This window comes from Otolemur garnettii, unplaced genomic scaffold (assembly GCF_000181295.1).
Source record: "Otolemur garnettii isolate 467f Iridium unplaced genomic scaffold, OtoGar3 scaffold00008, whole genome shotgun sequence".
In the NCBI taxonomy this organism is placed as follows: domain Eukaryota; kingdom Metazoa; phylum Chordata; class Mammalia; order Primates; family Galagidae; genus Otolemur; species Otolemur garnettii.
Genome location: NW_003852403.1, coordinates 33,215,193 through 33,233,879, shown reverse-complemented (window position 1 = coordinate 33,233,879; position 18,687 = coordinate 33,215,193). Strand labels below are relative to the sequence as shown.

At 41.5% G+C, this 18,687-nt stretch overlaps 1 protein-coding gene across 7 annotated transcripts in view; it reads right to left on the bottom strand.

Annotated features, from left to right (window-relative positions):
• PAPSS2 (3'-phosphoadenosine 5'-phosphosulfate synthase 2) overlaps positions 1-18,687 on the bottom strand; it is a 90,634-nt gene that overhangs the window by 44,599 nt on the left and 27,348 nt on the right. Inside the window, exons 1-2 of one of the 7 annotated variants that reach the window (XM_023509498.1) lie at positions 16,371-17,877; positions 14,991-15,035 (exon numbers count right to left, since the gene is read on the bottom strand). The exons of 2 other annotated variants lie outside the window; for them this stretch is intronic. In XM_023509498.1, the coding sequence (XP_023365266.1) occupies positions 14,991-15,035; positions 16,371-16,421 (96 nt within the window). In that variant the 5' untranslated portion in view covers positions 16,422-17,877. Of the gene's footprint in view, positions 1-7,150; positions 7,594-7,662; positions 9,410-14,990; positions 15,036-16,370; positions 17,878-18,687 lie in introns of those variants that run through there. 4 more of the 7 variants (XM_023509497.1, XM_023509499.1, XM_012801408.2 and 1 more) reach the window with 4 other exon arrangements.

Sequence of the window (18,687 nt, the reverse complement as noted above, 5' to 3'; positions counted from 1 at the left end):
CCTAGATTGACTTGTACTTATTTTGGTAAGAAAATGAATTTTTTCCATTAAGTTACTTAAAACATTTGTGCATTTCTCATTTGATATTAATTATAATCTGGTCAATGACCTCATCTACTTTTTAAAAATATACTTTAGTGCTTTCGTCTATATTTTGAATAGTAAAACTTTTATTAATTGTAATATATTCTTTCTGTTCACTTGCTTTCCTGTTTTTTTTTTTTATATACATATTTTTTCCTTTTTTAAATTTCAGGATATTAGGGGGAACACCTGCTTTGTTTACATACTTTGTTTTTGTACAGATTGAGTCAAAGTTATACATGTTAAGTGTGAGCTTCACCTTGATAGTGTGCACTGCATCTGTTAGGTGTGAACTTACCCATCCCCTCCTAATATCTCTTTTCCTTTTGATACGTACTTTATTATATATATCTCACATATAATTCCTATCATATAATATTAAAGAGTATTTTAAGAATATGTAACATATTCCTGTTGCGATTGATGTCTTCCATTTGATCATTAATCATAGCTGGCCCCCAAATACTCTTCAGACTTATAGCTACTTAGATATAATTAAACTGTATTTTTTTAATATATTTGAAATTATTATGTGTCATATGCTTAGATGAATCAATTTTATTTCTTTTCCATCATTATATGCAGTGATCTCATATTACAATTCCTTTCCCTTTTACTTTGAATGTCTTTTAGGAGTTTGAATCTATTTCTAGAATTCTTCCATACAGTATTTATAATAAAAAGGTTTTCTTCTTTTATTCTAGACACCCATAGTCCTGAAGGTTGTTTTGTAATGTGTTCGAAAATTTTGAAGACAAAAAGTTCATTCTTTTAAAAAACTTTTCACTTTTTAGTCTAAAATACCTTCTCTCGTGGAATAAAATTATGCAAGTTTGGTTGAGATGATGCAATGCCTCACTATGATTTTTCTCTACTAATTTCTTTGATTCTCAAAGAATCCTAACATCATAATACAGAAAAAAAGACTCATTCCACAAAGATGTTCATAGCTATATTATCTAAAATAGTGAAATAATAAACAATAAAAATGTCCATCAATTAACTAGGTTATGGTACATCCAGATGATGAATATGTGCACCTATATTTATTTTCCTGAAAATATATCATGACATACAGTCAAATGAGAAACAGTTTACAGAGTAGTTTGAAATTAATCTCATTTTTGAATTTCACATATTTATATGTAAAGGCTATATTAAAAATGTCTGAAATATCAAGGACAAAATATGAATAGTAATGAAGGTTAGGTTATTTTGGGTAATTATTTTCCTTCTTGTCTCTATTTTTTTTAATTTTTATTTTTTTTGAGACAGAGTCTCACTTTGTTGTCCTTGGTAGAGTGCCGTGGTGTCATAGCTCACAGCAATCTTTAACTGAAGAAGTGTCACTCTATTAAAAATTGTTTTTTTTTTTTTTTTTTTTTGGGACAGGGTCTTGTTACCCTTGTTGGCTTCAAACTAGTGAGCTCAAGTGATCCTCCCACCTTAGCCTCCCAAGTAGCTAGGACTACAAGGCCCATGCCATTTTGAGATTACATGTTCTGAGGAGTTAACATTGAGGAGAAATGGTTCTAAAGTGTTCTGTGTAAAGAGAAATTACAGATAAAGCTGGCCAACAAATGAGCATACTAAATCCAATCCCAGGATTATGTATTTCATAATGTGTATTTACTCCTTATCATATAAAGAATACCTCCCTAAAACCACCAACTCTGCAGGGTTACACCTGGTGTTAAACTGCTCTTGAGTTATAAGGGACATAACCATACCAAGTGGGCAGGGACAGAATAACCGCCATGAAAACTGAGATGAGTCAACAAATCCCTGAAAAAAGCAAATTAAATCATTGGTCACATTTACAAATTAAAATTGTGATCATACTAAAGGAGTTTTAGAGTGAAGGTAAAATTTCTTTTAAGACCCTAAATTATCATTTTCACCAGTTCCTACCACAAAAGGTTTGGTTGAATAGTTTAATGATGTGAATGAGAAAAAAAAAAATTGAGGGGGGAACATAACCACAACTAAGTTGATCTGATTTTTATTTATTTATTTATTTTATTTTTTCCAGGTGATCTGATTTTTAGATGCCACCTCTAGGAAAAACACAGACTACTGTCAAATGGTTAAGAATATGAATAATAGGAGAAAAAAATGACAACCAAAAAAATATATACAGTAAGAGTTACGATAGCTTTGAAAAATTCCACATGGCTTTTTACAAAATTTAATTTTTTTCAAAGCATCTTAAAAAACATAAGAATTGTTATAAAACTCTGGAGGACAAATCCAGACAGTTCTCACGCATCATTCAGATGTTTGCAAAGGAAAAGATGCCCCTCTCCTCTTGGGATTGTGCATGTGTTAGAGCCCCTCCAGGTCCTGTATCCCTGCTGTCAACCTGGAGGTCTGTACAGCAGTAACAAACAAGGCATCATCTGAAAGGGACGAAACTATGGAGTTTCCATCGGTTGGTGAACAACCCAGCCCTGGCTTTTCCAGATACTCTGCAGGAAGAAACAGGTTTGTGACACTGGAGGCTTTGGCGGCCTGTTCTACACTGAACTGTAACCATATGTTCTGTGCTTTCAGACGTGCTTCCGCTCATATGCCCTGGAATGTGCATGATCTTCCCTGAACTGCAACCTCTTAGTGAACTTGGCTGGGGTTCGTGTCTGGCTCAACCGGAACTTGCCTCCCTGAAGTGGGTGCAAGGCAGGATGGAGTGAACCTAAATGCCATGTGGAAGTGCCGCCCCCTTGTCACAACCTCTGCTGCAGGGACAGAGCAAGACGTCCGCTTTATAGAGGTCAGTTGCTGTCGTTGCTGTGAGATGCCAACCCACCAGGACGCCCACTGGGTTTCCTGGGCAGGAGCCCATAGCGGCCTGACCTTCATATTCAACATAACCATGCTAAGTCATTTCCCATTCTAATCATGAGAAAAACACCACCCAAACTCCATGAGGGCTTGCTGCCAACCACCTGAATTATACTACTCAAAACTGTCCAGATCACAGAAAATAAAGAAAGTCTGAGAAATCATCATTGCCAAGAAGAGCCAGAGGAGACACGGCAACTAAATATGATGTGGGATGGAATCCTTGAAAAATTATGTAGGTCCAAATGAAAGAAATCTAAAGAAAGTATGAGAAAGTATGAACTCCAGTCCATGTGTCTTCGGTTCATTAAATTAACAGATGTACCTCACTAACATAAAAGTTACCAATTTGGTTAAAAATTAGGTGTCAGGGTATATGAGAACTCTTTAGACCATCTTCTCAATTTTTCTGTAAATTTGAAGCTGTTCTAAAAAATAAAGTCTAATTTTTAAAAAGTGCTTTCTACTAAGATTTGGCAATAAACGACACCCTGAAAAGCTAAACATTTCATAATCACTTTCATTTCTGCATTCCTGGATTCTTCCTGATATTTCTGAAAATGATTAACTTCATTATTTTAATTTGAGAATTTAAATTACTTAGAATTATACAAGAAAACCTTTCAGAAGCATATGTTAGAGAGAAGCAGAAGGAACAGAAAAATTAGTGACCAAGACATTGACAACAGCTGGGGACACATATAGCAGATGTGGACATGGCTATAGAGCTATGGGCAAGGTTTTAAAATATTGTAAGTGAGACCTGGGTTTGAGAGAAAACTGATGAGACCTAGTAGTGCCCTCTTCTGAGTCCATTTTATCCCTTAAATGAGATGAGATTAATCTTCATTCGGCCCCTCTCTGTGTCCTCAAAGCTCGTATTGTAACATACATGGCCCTTAATTTTCCATATAGAGGAGCTGAATACACAAAGGGAGGGGGATCAGAAACTCCTTAGGAAGGAAAAAGTCTCATAAAGGCTACTTTTTTTGATGCTTCAGCAACAGGAGAGTGGAAAAGAAGCAGTTAGTTCACCACAGGGTAGAAGAGTAAACATTTTTGAACCAAATAATCCTGAAATTGCATCCTGCCCAGGAATAGGCCGAAGATGGAAAAGTACAGAGTTAGAAGTTGGGGGGCATATAGTTACTTCCCACAACCTGCAGGTGAGAGGAGTGTAGGCCCACAGATGCTCACAAATCTTCGCCCATGAACCAAAAGCCAAGATCCGAAGGCAGATTTGGAGTGAGTGGGAGGGAAGTTTAGATTCCATGGCTAGGTGAGGGGAGCAATACTCCTGATGTGTTAGACTACTATTTTCAAAAACATTTTCTCACGAGAAAAGTGTCTTCATGATGAAACTTTGCCAAAGCCCAAATAACTAGCTTCCAAATTAACCTTTGGAACATGGCTTGCTCTTAAAGCGATTGTCAGTGCTTATAGGGTCTTCTGCTCCCCTTCCTGCTCATTATCTACTGTGGATCCACAAGTCCTATTGGGTCTTTACTCATCATCTCTAACATATAAGATTTTTCTTCCCATTTCCACTGGCCACAGTCTGCCTTAGACGCCTCATGTCTTGGTTTCTGTCACTGTCCAGGCCACTCTCCATGGTGTGTGGTAAGGGGGCTGCCAGACACGCTCAGTTTTGGTTCCGACCAGTAGCCTCCATCCATGTCATGCTATGCAACAGAACCTGCTGTGAGTCCTCTCCCCGTCACCCCAAGGCTGGCTCATTTTTCCCGTATAGGCTGCTATAGTCTAGATTTTTCTGCCTTCCCCAAGTTCATTTGTTAAGAGCCTAATCCTCAAGAGGATGGTATTTGGTGAGGCCTTTGGGGAAGTGATTAGATCACGAGGGAGGAGGCTTCACGAATGAGTTAGTGCTCTTAGGAAGGGGCCCACGGAGCTGCTGGCCCTTTCTCTGCCCTGCGAGGATACAGCCAGAAGACAGCCTTTATCAAAAACCCCATGTGCCAGTGCCTTGATTTTGGACTTTTCCAGCTTCCAGAACAATAAAAAATAAATTTATGTTCTTTGTAAGTCACCCAGGGAATGATATTTTGTTACAACAGCTGGAATGGACTAGGCCATTGCCCCATTTCACTCCTTAGACTCCCCTGGTGCCAGGAGCCACTTCTCTAGCTCCCTTCTGTCCCTGCCCTCCGTGGCTGTGAGTAAATAGACCCCACCTTGGTTTGGCCCACCTCTTTGGACCTTCTTTCTGGGCACAATCTCACAAGCACCCTTCTCCATCTAGGCCTCCGTAAGGGTGAGGAGTCTCCATCACACATTATCTGACGTTGGCCCAGCACCCTTAGCTGATCTCCTGTCCTCCTTGTAATTGACAATCAAGTTAATTTTCTAAAACATCCTTAAGTTGTGTTCCTTTTATATTCAAAACTTGTAAAAGCTTCCTATTAACCACAGAATAAAGTCCTAATTCTTAGCTTGGGATTTAAAGCCCTCCACTAGCAGGTTCCATTTACTGTTTCAACTCTGTTTTCTAATCTCAGATTCAGAACTGGCGTTCTCTGCAGCAGGTCTATTTATAATTTCTCAGACACCACCTCTTGTTCTGGCTTTGCACCTTTTCTTGTTCAGCTCTGCTAACTGGAAGCGTCCCCCACTCCTTCATCTACCCACATATTACCAGTTTTCTTAGTAGCACAAACCCCATGGCTCCAGCTGCCTGCCTTGTTGCTCAACCAAACAAACACCTGTGGCTGTGAGATCCTGGGGGCACTTGCCTGGATGTTGTACACTCGTACCTTGTTCTACAGATCATTGGTTCTCGACCTGTGGGTCATGACCCCTTTGTTCAATTTGTAACAACGTGGAATTAGGAAGGTTGAGAACCACTGCTATAGATTTATAGACATTAAATCTTAAGTTTTGGACCTCACTGTCAGCCCTGAGTGGTAAGGACTGTAGCTTACACAGCTTTGATTTCCTGATAGGGCCCAGCTAAAAGGAAATGATATGGATTTTAAAGGTTGGATTTTATAGAGTCAGTTTAAATGTTGCCTCCCCTGGGACCTTGAACAAAGTAAGCCTCCCCTCTCCAAATCTCATAAAATTATGGGATTGTAATCCTTGCTCATTGTTGGGAGAATTAAAAAGACCCAGCACTTTGACTTTATTAGGTGTTCAGCCAGAATTGGTTGAGTGAATAATAGAAGTTTAATAAATACTTTGTTGGCTGATTAATGAATGTGGATGTCCTTAAACAAACTCCGGTCCTCATTAGCACATATGCTTCAGTGTCAGGACTCAATGAAATGACATGCTCCACCCTTCAGGTATGGCCACTTTTATATTATGTGCTAAAGTCATCTTAAGGTGAGACCTGCTGTGACCTGTCTTCTCACAGACCTCACAGCCAAAAGAGTCCAAATGTTAAAAACAACAGCACTCTCATTCACAACTGCATTTGTAAATTATTCCTTGAAATTTGCATCAAACATAGTCCTTTGTAGTCTTAGTCCTAAGGCTAAGATCACAAAATCCATCATAGGACTAATCAGAATCACATGACTTTAGTGTGGCCATTCAGGTCCAGCTCAAGGCCCATGTTTTATGTTTTGTTATATTTTGACAATTTAATTAAAAGAACAGAGGAAAAGGTAACTTGATTAGAAAGCACAGTCTCCCACTTGATCATTAAGAGTGAACCAAGGGGGCTCAGCACCTGTGGCTCAAGTGGCTAAGGTGCCAGCCACATACACCTAAGGTGGTAGGTTCAAATCCAGCCCTGGCCCGCCAAACAACAATGATGGTTGCAACCAAAAAAAATAGCCAGGCGTTGTGGCGGGCACCTGTGGTCCCAGCTGCTTGGGAGGCTGAGGCAGGAGACTCTCTTGAGCCCAGGAGATGGAGGTTGCTGTGAGCTATGATGCCACAGCACTCTACCCAGGGGGATAGCTTGAGGCTCTGTCTACCAAAAAAAAAAAAAGTGAACCAGGGAAGGCTTCTGCCTCTTTATGAAAAAGCAAAGTAAGGATTTTTGTTTGGTTGGGTTTTGAAGTCTCACTATGTGCCTAGGCTGCTGGCCTCATGTGATCCTCCCACTTCAGCCTCCCACAGTGCTGGAATTACAGGACTGAGCCACCATGTCCAGCCTCAGAGGACATTTTTGAAAGAGTCAGATCAATGCCTTTCTAGAGACTTGTCATGATTACTTGCAGAGGACTCTAATACACTGCAGTATGACTTCTGTTCTCACCATCACTTCCAAACAGTTCGCTGGAATGATCATCAAGAAGATCTCCAATGGTTATCTTGCTCTCTTTCCCTTGCATTCTCTCCTTAGCAATTTGCCCAGCTGCAGCTGCAGACTCAAGCTCACCAGCTGCCCTCTCTAGTCAGGGGGAGTGCACTGGGTCGCCCTAAGGGAAGCCAGTACATAGGCTGAGCCAATTAGATTCTCTTAAGAATTTAAGCAGCATAAAAATGCAATCAGTTGTATGGTTAAACTGGACCCTTAAATAGGAGATTCATGTAGAATCTGGCCTGGATTTGGCAAACAAACCAAGGCAATGGCAACAGAAACTATAAGTGGTCAATAATTCCCCCAGAGGGTATCTCTTCCATTTTGCCCCATAGATCACTCTTTTCTGGAAAACTCACTTTCCTTGGGTTCCTTGGTAACTTTCCCTCTCAGTGCTCTCTGCCTTCTCCCAGCCCCTCTATGGTCTTCCTCCCACCCCTCTTCCTCACCCGCCTCTAAGCACTCACCATTTGGCCTTCAGCACCTTCTGCTCTTCCTCTGCACGCCCCTCAGTGAGTCTCACCTGCTCCGAGGCTTTGTCTCCCATCACGATGCTGTGGGCTCCTAAATCTCTATCCTCAGACATCCAAACACCCAGTGGGTAGGATCCCCCAGAGCCAATGAAACTCTGCTCACAGGGACAGAGTTCATGTTCCCGTCACCACCCCTTTCTCCTCCTCCCACACCCCTCACCAGTGGCAGTGACCCACCCTTCTCTCCATTGTCTGAGCAAGGAGTCATCCTATTGCCCCACTCACTTAGTTAAATAACAAAATCAAAATATCACTAAGTCCTGTCAATTTTAGCTCTGAAATTACCTCCTGAGCCATCCCACTACTCTTAGTTGGCGAATTGCTCCTGGGAACCTCCCTGACACCCTGACAGCCTTCAGACTGGACTCCATGTCTCTCTCTTATCAGGCCATTCTCCCCTTTGCCAACAGAGTGAAATTCCTTCTCTTGCCTAATTAAAATCCTGCAGTGGCCCCTGTGGCTTTTAGGGTAAAGTCAACAGACTTCACATTAGGACTCTGACCTACTCCTTCACCTTCAGCTGCTGCCCTTCTTAGCAGTCACACAAACTCCACGCACCCACTCTGAACAAACGATTCTTTTTCATGCGTCAAAGGCTTCACCTGAAATTCTCCTTGCTTAGAAAGTCCCTTCTACTTGTGTGCTTACTCACTCTTTAAGGTGTGGCCTAAACATTGCTGGGAGGCTTTGGCTAATCTTCCCACCCACAGATAGACTTAGCAACTTCCTCCTCTGACCCCACAGTATCCTGTTTCTACTGATGTCTCATTTCCCAAACTTACATAACTCTAAGACTCCCAGGGCATTTGTTAGAAAGGCAGATTCCCAGGACCTTCCTCAAGAGATTCTGATTCAATTTGTCTGGGCCAGGACTCAAGAAACTGTAGGAGTTTTTGTTATTTTTTTAAATAAAGTGGCAAAGGTGATTTTAATGCTCAGGCAAATCTAAGGAACACCAACCGGTATCAGAGAACTCAGCTTAGTTTTGGTTAAATGCTGGCATGTCTGCTGCACCGGACGGGGAGTCTGCAGATGCTGCTCTACTCACATTTGACTTGGAATCCACATGCCTGGAATACCGCAGGGTATACCCTCACTGAGTGGATATTAAGTAGTTTCATTCAAACTGATTTGTTGTGCCTATGATAGTTCAAGACTAGTTAGTTATTCAAATGCCTATCATGGTCAAAGGTAGAGGGCCAGGTGTGAGCTAGACATGGGAGAACATGGCTGCCAAAGTGGGGGGCTGGGTGATATAAGCATGGAAGCTGTTTAAAAAGAATCTTGGCTGCGTTACAAATTTGAGGGTAGCCACACTTGTTAGTACTGTAAGGGAAGTTCAACAATATGAATAAGAATCACCGTGTAGAAAGACAGATGTCCTTGCCCTGATTCCCGCCTCCCTCACTTGGATATAGGTCCCCTTGGAACAGCAGAATGATACAAAAGTCAAGAGCATCAGCTCGGGTCAGAGTGATGTGAACGCATCCTGGTTCTGCCCGTGCCAGCTGCTGTGCCCTTGTGCAATTTACCTGACCCTTCAGTCCCTTCATCCATAAAATGATTATAATAACAATTGCTACTTTGCTGGACTCTCCTGTGGAATAAAGAGAAAATGTTCATAAAACAGCACAGGACCTTGCCACTGGTTAAGTTCTTGATAAATATTAGCAAAAAAAATAGTTGCTTTTAATGATAATTAAAATATTTACCATTACTAAGATAACTATAATAGTAATGACTAAGTTAATAATAATAGTTGAAATTATTTAGATAGATCTAATGTTTCCCTCGGTTTGGGCTTCCTTGCCATACAACATGTAGCATAGAAGGAAATTCAGTGATTTCCCTCAAAAGTCAGGGACATTCTCTTTCATTTCCCTGCTCTGACAGCTTCTCCTGCCCTATTTACTAACTCAGCACAGAGTAAACAGTGCATAGCCCTCTCACCCATGGGCAGAGTACAGTTTCCAAGGACACACTTGAGCCTCACTTGACTCAGGGGAGTACAGCAGGCCTCATCTTGTTTGTTTCACAGACAGCGAGAGTTTCAAAGATGCTATGTGTTTTGTCCAAGGTTATACAGTGGATCACTCAGGGTCTCAAATCAAAGTCTTCTTATTCCAAATTGAGCGGTCTTGGGAGATCTAAAATGTTCGGTTTAGAAATAAGATCATAGGGGACACAACAGTTTGCTGGAAGTTGCCATGGCTTCCTTATCAAGATGTGTTGGGGTTGGCAGATAAAGCACAAGGGTGCACTGATGCTGCTTGAAGGAGGCCATGTTTCACTTTGTTTTGTTTTCCAGAGCTTATATTATGGTTTGAGCTGTAAAAATTGTGTCTTGCTTATCCTGTGACATTTCTTTATTCTGACCCCATTCTGTCTATAGAGACCTGGCCCCTGCCAATTACCTGGGCATTTCTGCCCCAGCTCTACACACAGCCCACTCTCTACTCGCCCAGCAAGGATTTTCTGGCACCAGTAGTTCATTCTAAGACTTCGGGGCCATCCCTCCTGCTGACTTGCACTGATCCTTTCTCTCTTACCAACTCTGGCACACCCTCTGGGGCATCTTCAGCATCTTTTCATCTCATCTCTCACCGCTCCCCACCTTCACATTCCCCACACCTGTCAGTCTGACCCCTGAAATTCCTCCAAATGTCCAAACTCCCTCTTGCTTCTGGGCCTAGGCACAGACCGCTCTTCACTCTTATTTGATTACTGCATAAGTAATATCCATGAGGCTCAGAAACTTAAAAGATGTATGCACAAACAGGTACACAGAAGTCCCGTTTCCATCTCCACCCCCTACCTCTCCAGCCTCCAGCCTCCCCACCTCTGAAAATACGAAACCACCTCAGTTAGGTTCTCCTATGTCCTGTCAGTTTCTTTATGCAAATAGAAGTCAATTTTAATATATATATTTGTTTCATTCTGCTTTCTACACTATTATACACCTTGCTTTTTCAGATATATCTTAGTAAACGTTTCTCTCTTTCTTTCTTTTTTTTAAGAGACTTGGTCTCACTCTATCACCCAAGCTGGAGCATAGTGGTGCTACTGTAGCTCACTGTAACCTTGAAATCCTGGGCTCTAGCAATTTTCCTGGCTTAGCCTTCCAAGTAGCAAGGACTACATGTACATGCCACCTTATCTGGCTAAATTTTTGAAATTTTTTTGTAGAGATGAGGTCTTACTCTGTTGCCCTGGCTAGTCTTGAATGCCTAGCCTCAAGCAATCCTCCTGTCTTGGCCTCCTAAAGTTGTGGGATTACATGTGTGAGCCACTGGGTCTGGCTTGGTGAATCTTTCCACATCAGTACATAGGGTTTTCTCATTCATTTCACCCTTGCATAATGTTCCATTGTATGGATATACAACAATATATTTCAATAGTTATTTTTGAGAGATATTTGGATCCTTTCCAATCTCTTACTATTATAAACAGCAATTAATGACCTTCCGCTTACTTTCTCATATGTGAAAATATGTCTATGGGATTAAGTCCTAGAAATCAGATTACTGGGTAGTCAGTCTGGGTAGTTGTAACATCGATGGATATAACCAAGTTACCCTCCACAGAAGATTATAGCTGTCTAAACTCCCACTGGCAACAGATGAGAGTTCCAAGTTCCCAACTGCATTGTCACAGAGTGTGCTATCAAGACTCTCAAACTGGCTCAGCGCCTGTGGCTCAAGCGGCTAAGGCACCAGCCACATACACCTGAGGTGGCGGGTTCAAATCCAGCCTGGGCTCACCAAACAACAATGACAGCTACAACCAAAAATAGCCGGGCATTGTGGTGGGCACCTGTAGTCCCAACTACATAGGAGGCGGAGGCAGGAGAATCACTTGAGCCCAGGAGTTGGAGGTTGCTGTGAGCTGTAATGTCACGGCACTCTACCCAGGGCAATAGCTTGAGGCTCTGTCTCAAAAAAAAAAAAAAAAAGACTTTCAAACTTCTGCACTCTGATGAATGAAAAATGGCATTTTAGTATGATTTTAGTTGGAATTTCTATCTTTTATGTTTAGGACTGTTTGTATTTCTTACTTTTTTTAGACTCTCATTCATACTCTTTTCCCATTTTTCTATTTCTTTCCTCATATTTCTACTGTCTTTTCTAATGATTTACAGGTGCTCTTAATATATCAAATAATTTTTCCATCAATTGTTTGTCCCTTAACTTTGTGAATAATGTTGATGATGATTTTATAGAGTTGCTTGCCATAAAGTTTTTGAATTTTATTTTATTTTATTTTTTTTGAGACAGAGCCTCAAGCTGTCCTCCTGGGTAGAGTGCTGTGACATCACAGCTCACAGCAATTTCCAACTCCTGGGCTCAAGTGAGTCTCCTGCCTCAGCCTCCCAAGTAGCTGGGACCACAGGTACCCGCCACAATGCCCGGCTATTTTTTGGTTGCAGCCATCACTGTTGTTTGGCAGGCCCAGGCTGGATTCAAACCCGCCACCTTGGGTATACATGGCTGGCGCCTTAACCACTTGAGCCACAGGCGCCAAGCCGAATTTTATTTTTAATGTAGTCAAATTTATCCATCTTTTCTCTCAATTGGGACTTCAATTATTGCAGCTATACTATTGCTAAGAGACAACTGGTGAAACTGGATGTAAATCAAGTAAAAAAATAAGGGATTATTTTGGTTATTCTTACAAGGAAATTTGAATAAGAGTGGCTGGGTTTTGTCCCTTAGAAATTTCTATACTTCTTCAGGGTTTTCCTCTGAAAGAGAATATATAGTCTCAATTACAAATGGTATATTTATGGTCTTATAATCCTGAGATTTGATTAACTTATGATTATATTAAATGTACTTGTGTGCTTTATCATTATATTATGAAAATAATAAAAGGGATTCTAACAATAAGTTCTACATGTTTAATTTTTTCCCCTACACTGTTCCATATAAAGTCATATATGTCTAATTTTCATATTGGAAAAACTGTGTATCAATTAGCTTTTGTATTTAATATTATTTTAAATAAGTACTGTAAGGAATTGCAAATTCCTTAGAATAATTTCTACTTTATAACGAGCTTTTAGGTTATTCTTTTTTTTTTTTTTTTTTTTTTTTGCAGTTTTTGGCTAGGGCCTGGTTTGAACCCACCACCTCCAGTATATGGGGCCGGTGCCCTACTCCTTTGAGCCACAGGCGCCGCTCCCAGCTTATTCTTGACTAGTTAGTATACATCCATTTCCCCTCAATCAAATTCAATGCTGACAGAAATAAGGATTTTAAATATTCAGGACTTATTTGATTAGAACATTAAAAAATATATACATGAAAAGAATTGATGACATTATCTGGTAGGGGAGTTTAAATCAGATAATTAAAAAGATTACACCAAATTCGATAAAACTGTTGTTCAATTTCCTTCTTCATCAATTTCCTCTTTAATAATTAAAAAAAAATTCTTTCTATCCAGGAGCAGTGGCTCACACCATAATCCTAGTACTCTATGAGGCGGAGGTGGGAGGATTGCTTGGGCTTAGGAATTCCAGACCAACCTGAGCAAGAGTGAGACCCTGACTCTACTGAAAATAGAGCCGGTGCCTTTAGTCCCAGCTACTCGAGAAGCAGAGGCAGAAGGTTGTCTTGAACCCAGGAGTTTGAGGTTGCTATGAGCTAGGCTGATGCCACAGCACTCCAGCCTGGGCAGTAGAGTGAGACTCCGTCTCAAAAACAAATTTCTTTTTCTTGATTCTTCTTTTAAAAGTTTTATTTTTAACTGACCCATAATAATTGTACATAATTCTGGGGTACAATGTGATGTCTCAATACATGCGTACATTGTGTAATGATCAAATGAGGGTAATTAGCAAATCCATCACCTCAAACTTTCATCATTTCCTTGTGGTGAGAACATTCAAAATCCTCTCTTCAAGCAATTTTGAAATACACAACATATTATTGTTAAGTACAGTCACTCTACTGAGCAGTGGAACACCAGGAATTATTCCTTCTATCTAACTGTAACTTTTTACCTCATGACCAACGTGTCCCCATCCTCCTATCCCTTTTCCGCACTGCAACCTCTAGTAACCCCTGTTCTACTCTCTATTTCTGCGAGATCAGCTTTTTTAGATTCCACATGAGTTAGATCACTCAATATTTGTCTTTCAAAATCTCTTCTTTTTTTTCAAGACAGAGTCTCACTCAGTCGCCCTAGGCAGAGTGCTACGACATCATAGCTCACAGCAACCTCAAACTCCTGGGCTTGAGCATTCCTCTTGACTCAGCCTCCCAAGTAGCTAGGACTAGAGCCACTGCCAGGATACCTGGAGAGTTTTTCTGTAGAGATAGGGTCTGGCTCTTGCTCAGGTTAGTCTGAGCTCGAGCAATCCACCTGCCTCAGCCTCCCAGAGTGCTAGGATTATAGACATGAGCCACCAGCAGCCGCCCCTGAGTGTAAACACCATGCTGAAAGTACGCAGCAACTGTGAGTTGTTTAAACTGTACTAAAAACATACTGAAAACCTTGTTAGAATCGCCAGATTTAATACATAAAAATACAGCATGCCCCATGTACTTGGGACATAGTTATATCAGAACACTAACTGTTGTTTTTCTGAAGTTCAAATTTAACGGGATTACAATATTTTATCTAGCATCCATCTGAGGGTTTACTGCTTAGCTAAGACGCCCTGACCTGTGTGTATTACATGTGTGGGCCATCTGAACACTGAAGATGTTTCTCTCTGTGCCTCGTTTCTTTTTATACTCCATTAACAAAATTCTTTCTTTATAAATCCTTTTAGAGGCATGTCCCTGTTTTCTGATGTCAATGGGAAGGGATAGTTCAAAGGTTTGGTTTCCAAACTGTTAGCTGCTAAAAATAATTGCAATATGGGAGAACAGCATGTGCTGCCTCAAAAATCCATAGTGTTACAACCAGTTGTGAAATTGTAGGTGTAATAATTTTTCAAAGCTTAGATAATTTTTCCACCAAGACCTAATATCCTATATTAAGAACATTTAGCTTTCACACATTACCTAGAGATTAGTTACAAGCTGGCTTATTGGCTAAGAGGTGACTGAATGGGATATAGAAGCCTGAGAGGGGGTAGGACCTGGGGACAGCCATAGGAAGACATTGAGGGCAAGAGAAGGCAATTTCAGACTCCAGAATGACAGGATTCAGACATTCCTAATTAGCTGCACCCTCCCCCTCTATTAACCAATGAGTAAAAGCACAGCTTCTTTTTTTTTTTTTTTTTTTTTTTTTGGAAAACTGCCACTCACCTCCTGGCTAGCACAGCTCACAGATTCCACAGTGGAAAGGAACATCTGGGGAAAAAGAACAAAGTTTTGCAGGCTGCACATTTAACGTTTATAAAATGCCCTTAGGGAAAAAAAATTCTTTTAAATCTATCTGTACATATATGCATAAACACCTTTGTCATTGAAAAAAATATCTTTCATCTAGGTTCAAAGACTACCAGTATTACTTTTTATTTTCTAGGGCAGGAATCAAAGTGCATGGTTTGTCTTTTGGGGCCAGGAGGCATCTGGTGTCTGAGAGGGGGAGGTGTAGACCTCCCCGCTAGTCATCACCCCAAAGGTCACATGTTGGTAAATCCAGGTCTTCGATGGTCAGGGAAAGATACAGAATCAGGACATCTCATATCCTACTGACAGCAGAATTCGGCAGTAGGTGACCCTACTTATAACATTCCATTTCTGTCCAGAACTGACCTCTCATAAACTTCCTGGTCCTGGGTTTCTGACTCCAGGCTAGGAAGCCCATCTTTCTTTTTAATGCGGATCTATAGCCTCCACCTGAATGCTTCTCAGGAAGTGACATAAAGAAGCATGCCTTCGTGAAAATGTCCTAAAAAACATAAACTATGAGTTGATACTTCTTTCCCTACAAACATTAAAAATAATTTTTCATATAGGAAAAAAGTCCTCAATACAGGAGAAACAAAACAAAACAAAAACCAGTTATCATTTTCCCTCCTTTGCCACACTACAGAACTTGAGCCTGAACAGTTAAGACCAAGGGTACCCTAACACAAAAACATGCTACACTTTCCTCACAGGAGTCATCCTGCCTTCAAATGCACTTCTGAAATGGGAGGTCCAGCATGAGCTGACAGAGGATTTGCCAGGGGTTCAGGTGAACTAACAGACCACCTGGCACAGAAAAAATGACCTGGGAATAAAGCACTAGTCCCAGGGAGAGGGATGAGTCCTTGCATAGCCTGGTGACTTGGATTTGTCTCCTGGTCTCACTCCCACAGCCTCCCACTTGAATCCCTTAGAGGGAGAAAAGACTCTGTTAGAGACAGATCAAAGAACTGCTTCCCAATGTGCTCAGACATTGAGTGAGCACAGAGAGAGCTGGGCTGCCTGGGCTCAAGGCCTGGCTCAACCACAAAATGACCTATAGACTTGAGTAAATGGATTCTAAAGGCATGTAGGCTTGGTCTCCCCATCTGCAAAATGGACTGAATAATAGCACTTACCTCACAGAGTTGCTATAAATATGGAAAGACACCTAGCTGTCAATCAACAGTAGTCTGGGTAAATGCAATGGGCTGTCTTTTAAATAATGGAATACTATACAGCAATGAAAATGAACAAAGGACGGGTTCACACAACAATAAGGATGGGTCTTACCGACACAATGCAGGAAGAAGGTGTCTGTACACCAAAGAGTACATATGGCATGATCCCGTCAATCTAAAATTCAAAAACAGGCAAAGCAAATAATCCCTATGGTTCAAGGACTTGGTGGACATCCTGAGGCAGCTGACTGTGTGTTGCATGAGTCACACCATGCACAAGACCTATAATGAGCACACATCAGCTGTGCCCTGAGGACTCACACAGAGCATTAGCAGGCTGGGATGACAGCCATCTTTGCAACTACCACTGGAATGACAGCACGCTTTCATCATGTTAAAGTTAATCATATAACCTAGTTAATCATAGAACCTAATGCCACTTTCACACACGCAGAAAGACGCTCCTGCAGTGATTATCCAGCCAGCCCAGCCAAAAACCTAGCTCCTGAGGGAAAGGACTAGGATTAAGAAAAAAACAAAACAGGATTAGCCTCACAGGACTGGCTTCACTTTTCATTGATCAAGCATTCAAATCATAGTGCAACTCCACTTTATTGCGTTTTGTTGACAGTAGGTACCATAGTGTGGTTACAAATGGTTTCCAAAAGGCTGTGCGGGCAGTAGATCAGTTCCCTTTTTCCTAGTATGTAGTAGATCTAAGATAACTCATCTGAAAAGTGGAAAAACCTTAGAAGAGCTGTTAGTGAGCCCGATCTTCTGACCATCTGTTTAAACGTTCACGAATCCACACCAAGGACAAAACGTTTCCAACTACAATCAGGCAGGATTGCTGGGCAGCAACCCTGCACACCAATGTGAATTCACACCCTCAAGCTCTCTTTGGTTCCTGTCTGGTGATGGAGAGAGGGTGAAGATGAGGCATATTCCACAGGACGCACACAAAGGCCACACTGTTGAACTTGTGTTTTAAGAAGGACCCGTGAACTCATGTAGTTTGCAAAGAAGCAACCGGGAATACTCCGCTCTACCCTCAGAATCTGTAGGGAAAGCACGAACGACTTTTAAGCTTTCAGATCTCTTGGTGCTCTATCCCATTCCCTGGATGGGGAATAGTCTTTCTGATGCTTCACTTTTACTGGTTTGGCTCCCACCTTGGAATGCCTCAAATCGTCCCTTTTCCTAAATGGACCTTCTTCTTCCTACCCCCAGCCCCTTCCTCTTATCTATGTGAAGAGGATGAAGGAAGCCTCAGGCCACCTACACTTTCCTGTTCAGCCACATTACGCCCTCAACAGTACTCTCACTGCATGCAGCGGCTTGGCCCTAGGTTGCAAAGTTTCTTTACCATTTCATGGTCGTTTAGGGTGAATACTTCTTCTCTTTCAAACATCTTTCTAGATGCCAAGCCTCATAAGTTTCCTCTAACATAGATAATTGTGTGTGATTATCTTATGTGCACCATCCATCTCAAGGACTTAATCTTAATGCTCCAACTCACGAATGGAGAAAAACTCCTTTTGATGGCAGGTGGTTTAATAATGCTAGGAAAACCTCTCAAAGTACATGTGGGGTTTGTTGTTGTTGTTTTAGAGACAGAGTCTCGTTCTGTCACCAAGGCTGGAGTGCAGTGGTAACATCACAGCTCACAGTAAACTCAAACTCCTGGGCTCAAGCCATCCTCCTAACTCAGCCTCCCAAGTAGCTGGGACTACAGGCATCTGATACAATGCTCAGCTAGTTTTTCTATTTTCAGTAGAGATGGGATCTTGATCTTGTTCAGGCTGGGCTGGGCTGAAACTCCTGGCCTCAAGCAATCCTCCTGCTTTGGCTTCCCAGAGTCCTAGGATTAGAGGCATGACCCATTGTGCCCAGCCAGAGTATATATTTTTAATGATGCCTTATTTGAATGTTACTTCATAAAACTGCCAAAAAACAGAGGACTTTCTGGTTCAACTGGAAAACTCAGCTTCCAGGCTATGCTGATAAGGTGCTGCGTACCTACCTCACAAGCTGTTCCCATGTTGATTTGTGTCCACCAGACTGGGGTGGAGGTGGGGGAGCTGGGCCTTACCCTTTGCTCTTCTGTAGACTTCCAAGATTGAGCCAACCTAGCAAAATCTAAGCAGAGATCTTGTTTAAAGCTAACTATTAAACTGGAAACCTGGATCAAGTGAACAAAGTTTCAGTTTTGTGTTGCCTTTCCTCCTGTTCTTTTTTTTTTTTTTTTTTTTGTTGAGACAGAGCCTCAAGCTGTCACCCTGGGTAGAGTGTCGTGGCATCACTGCTCACAGCAACCTCCATCTCCTGGGCTTAAGCAATTCTTTTGCCTCAGCCTCCCAAGTATCTGGGACCGCAGGTGCCCACCACAATGCCCGGCTATTTTTTTGTTGCAGCCCTCATTGTTGTTT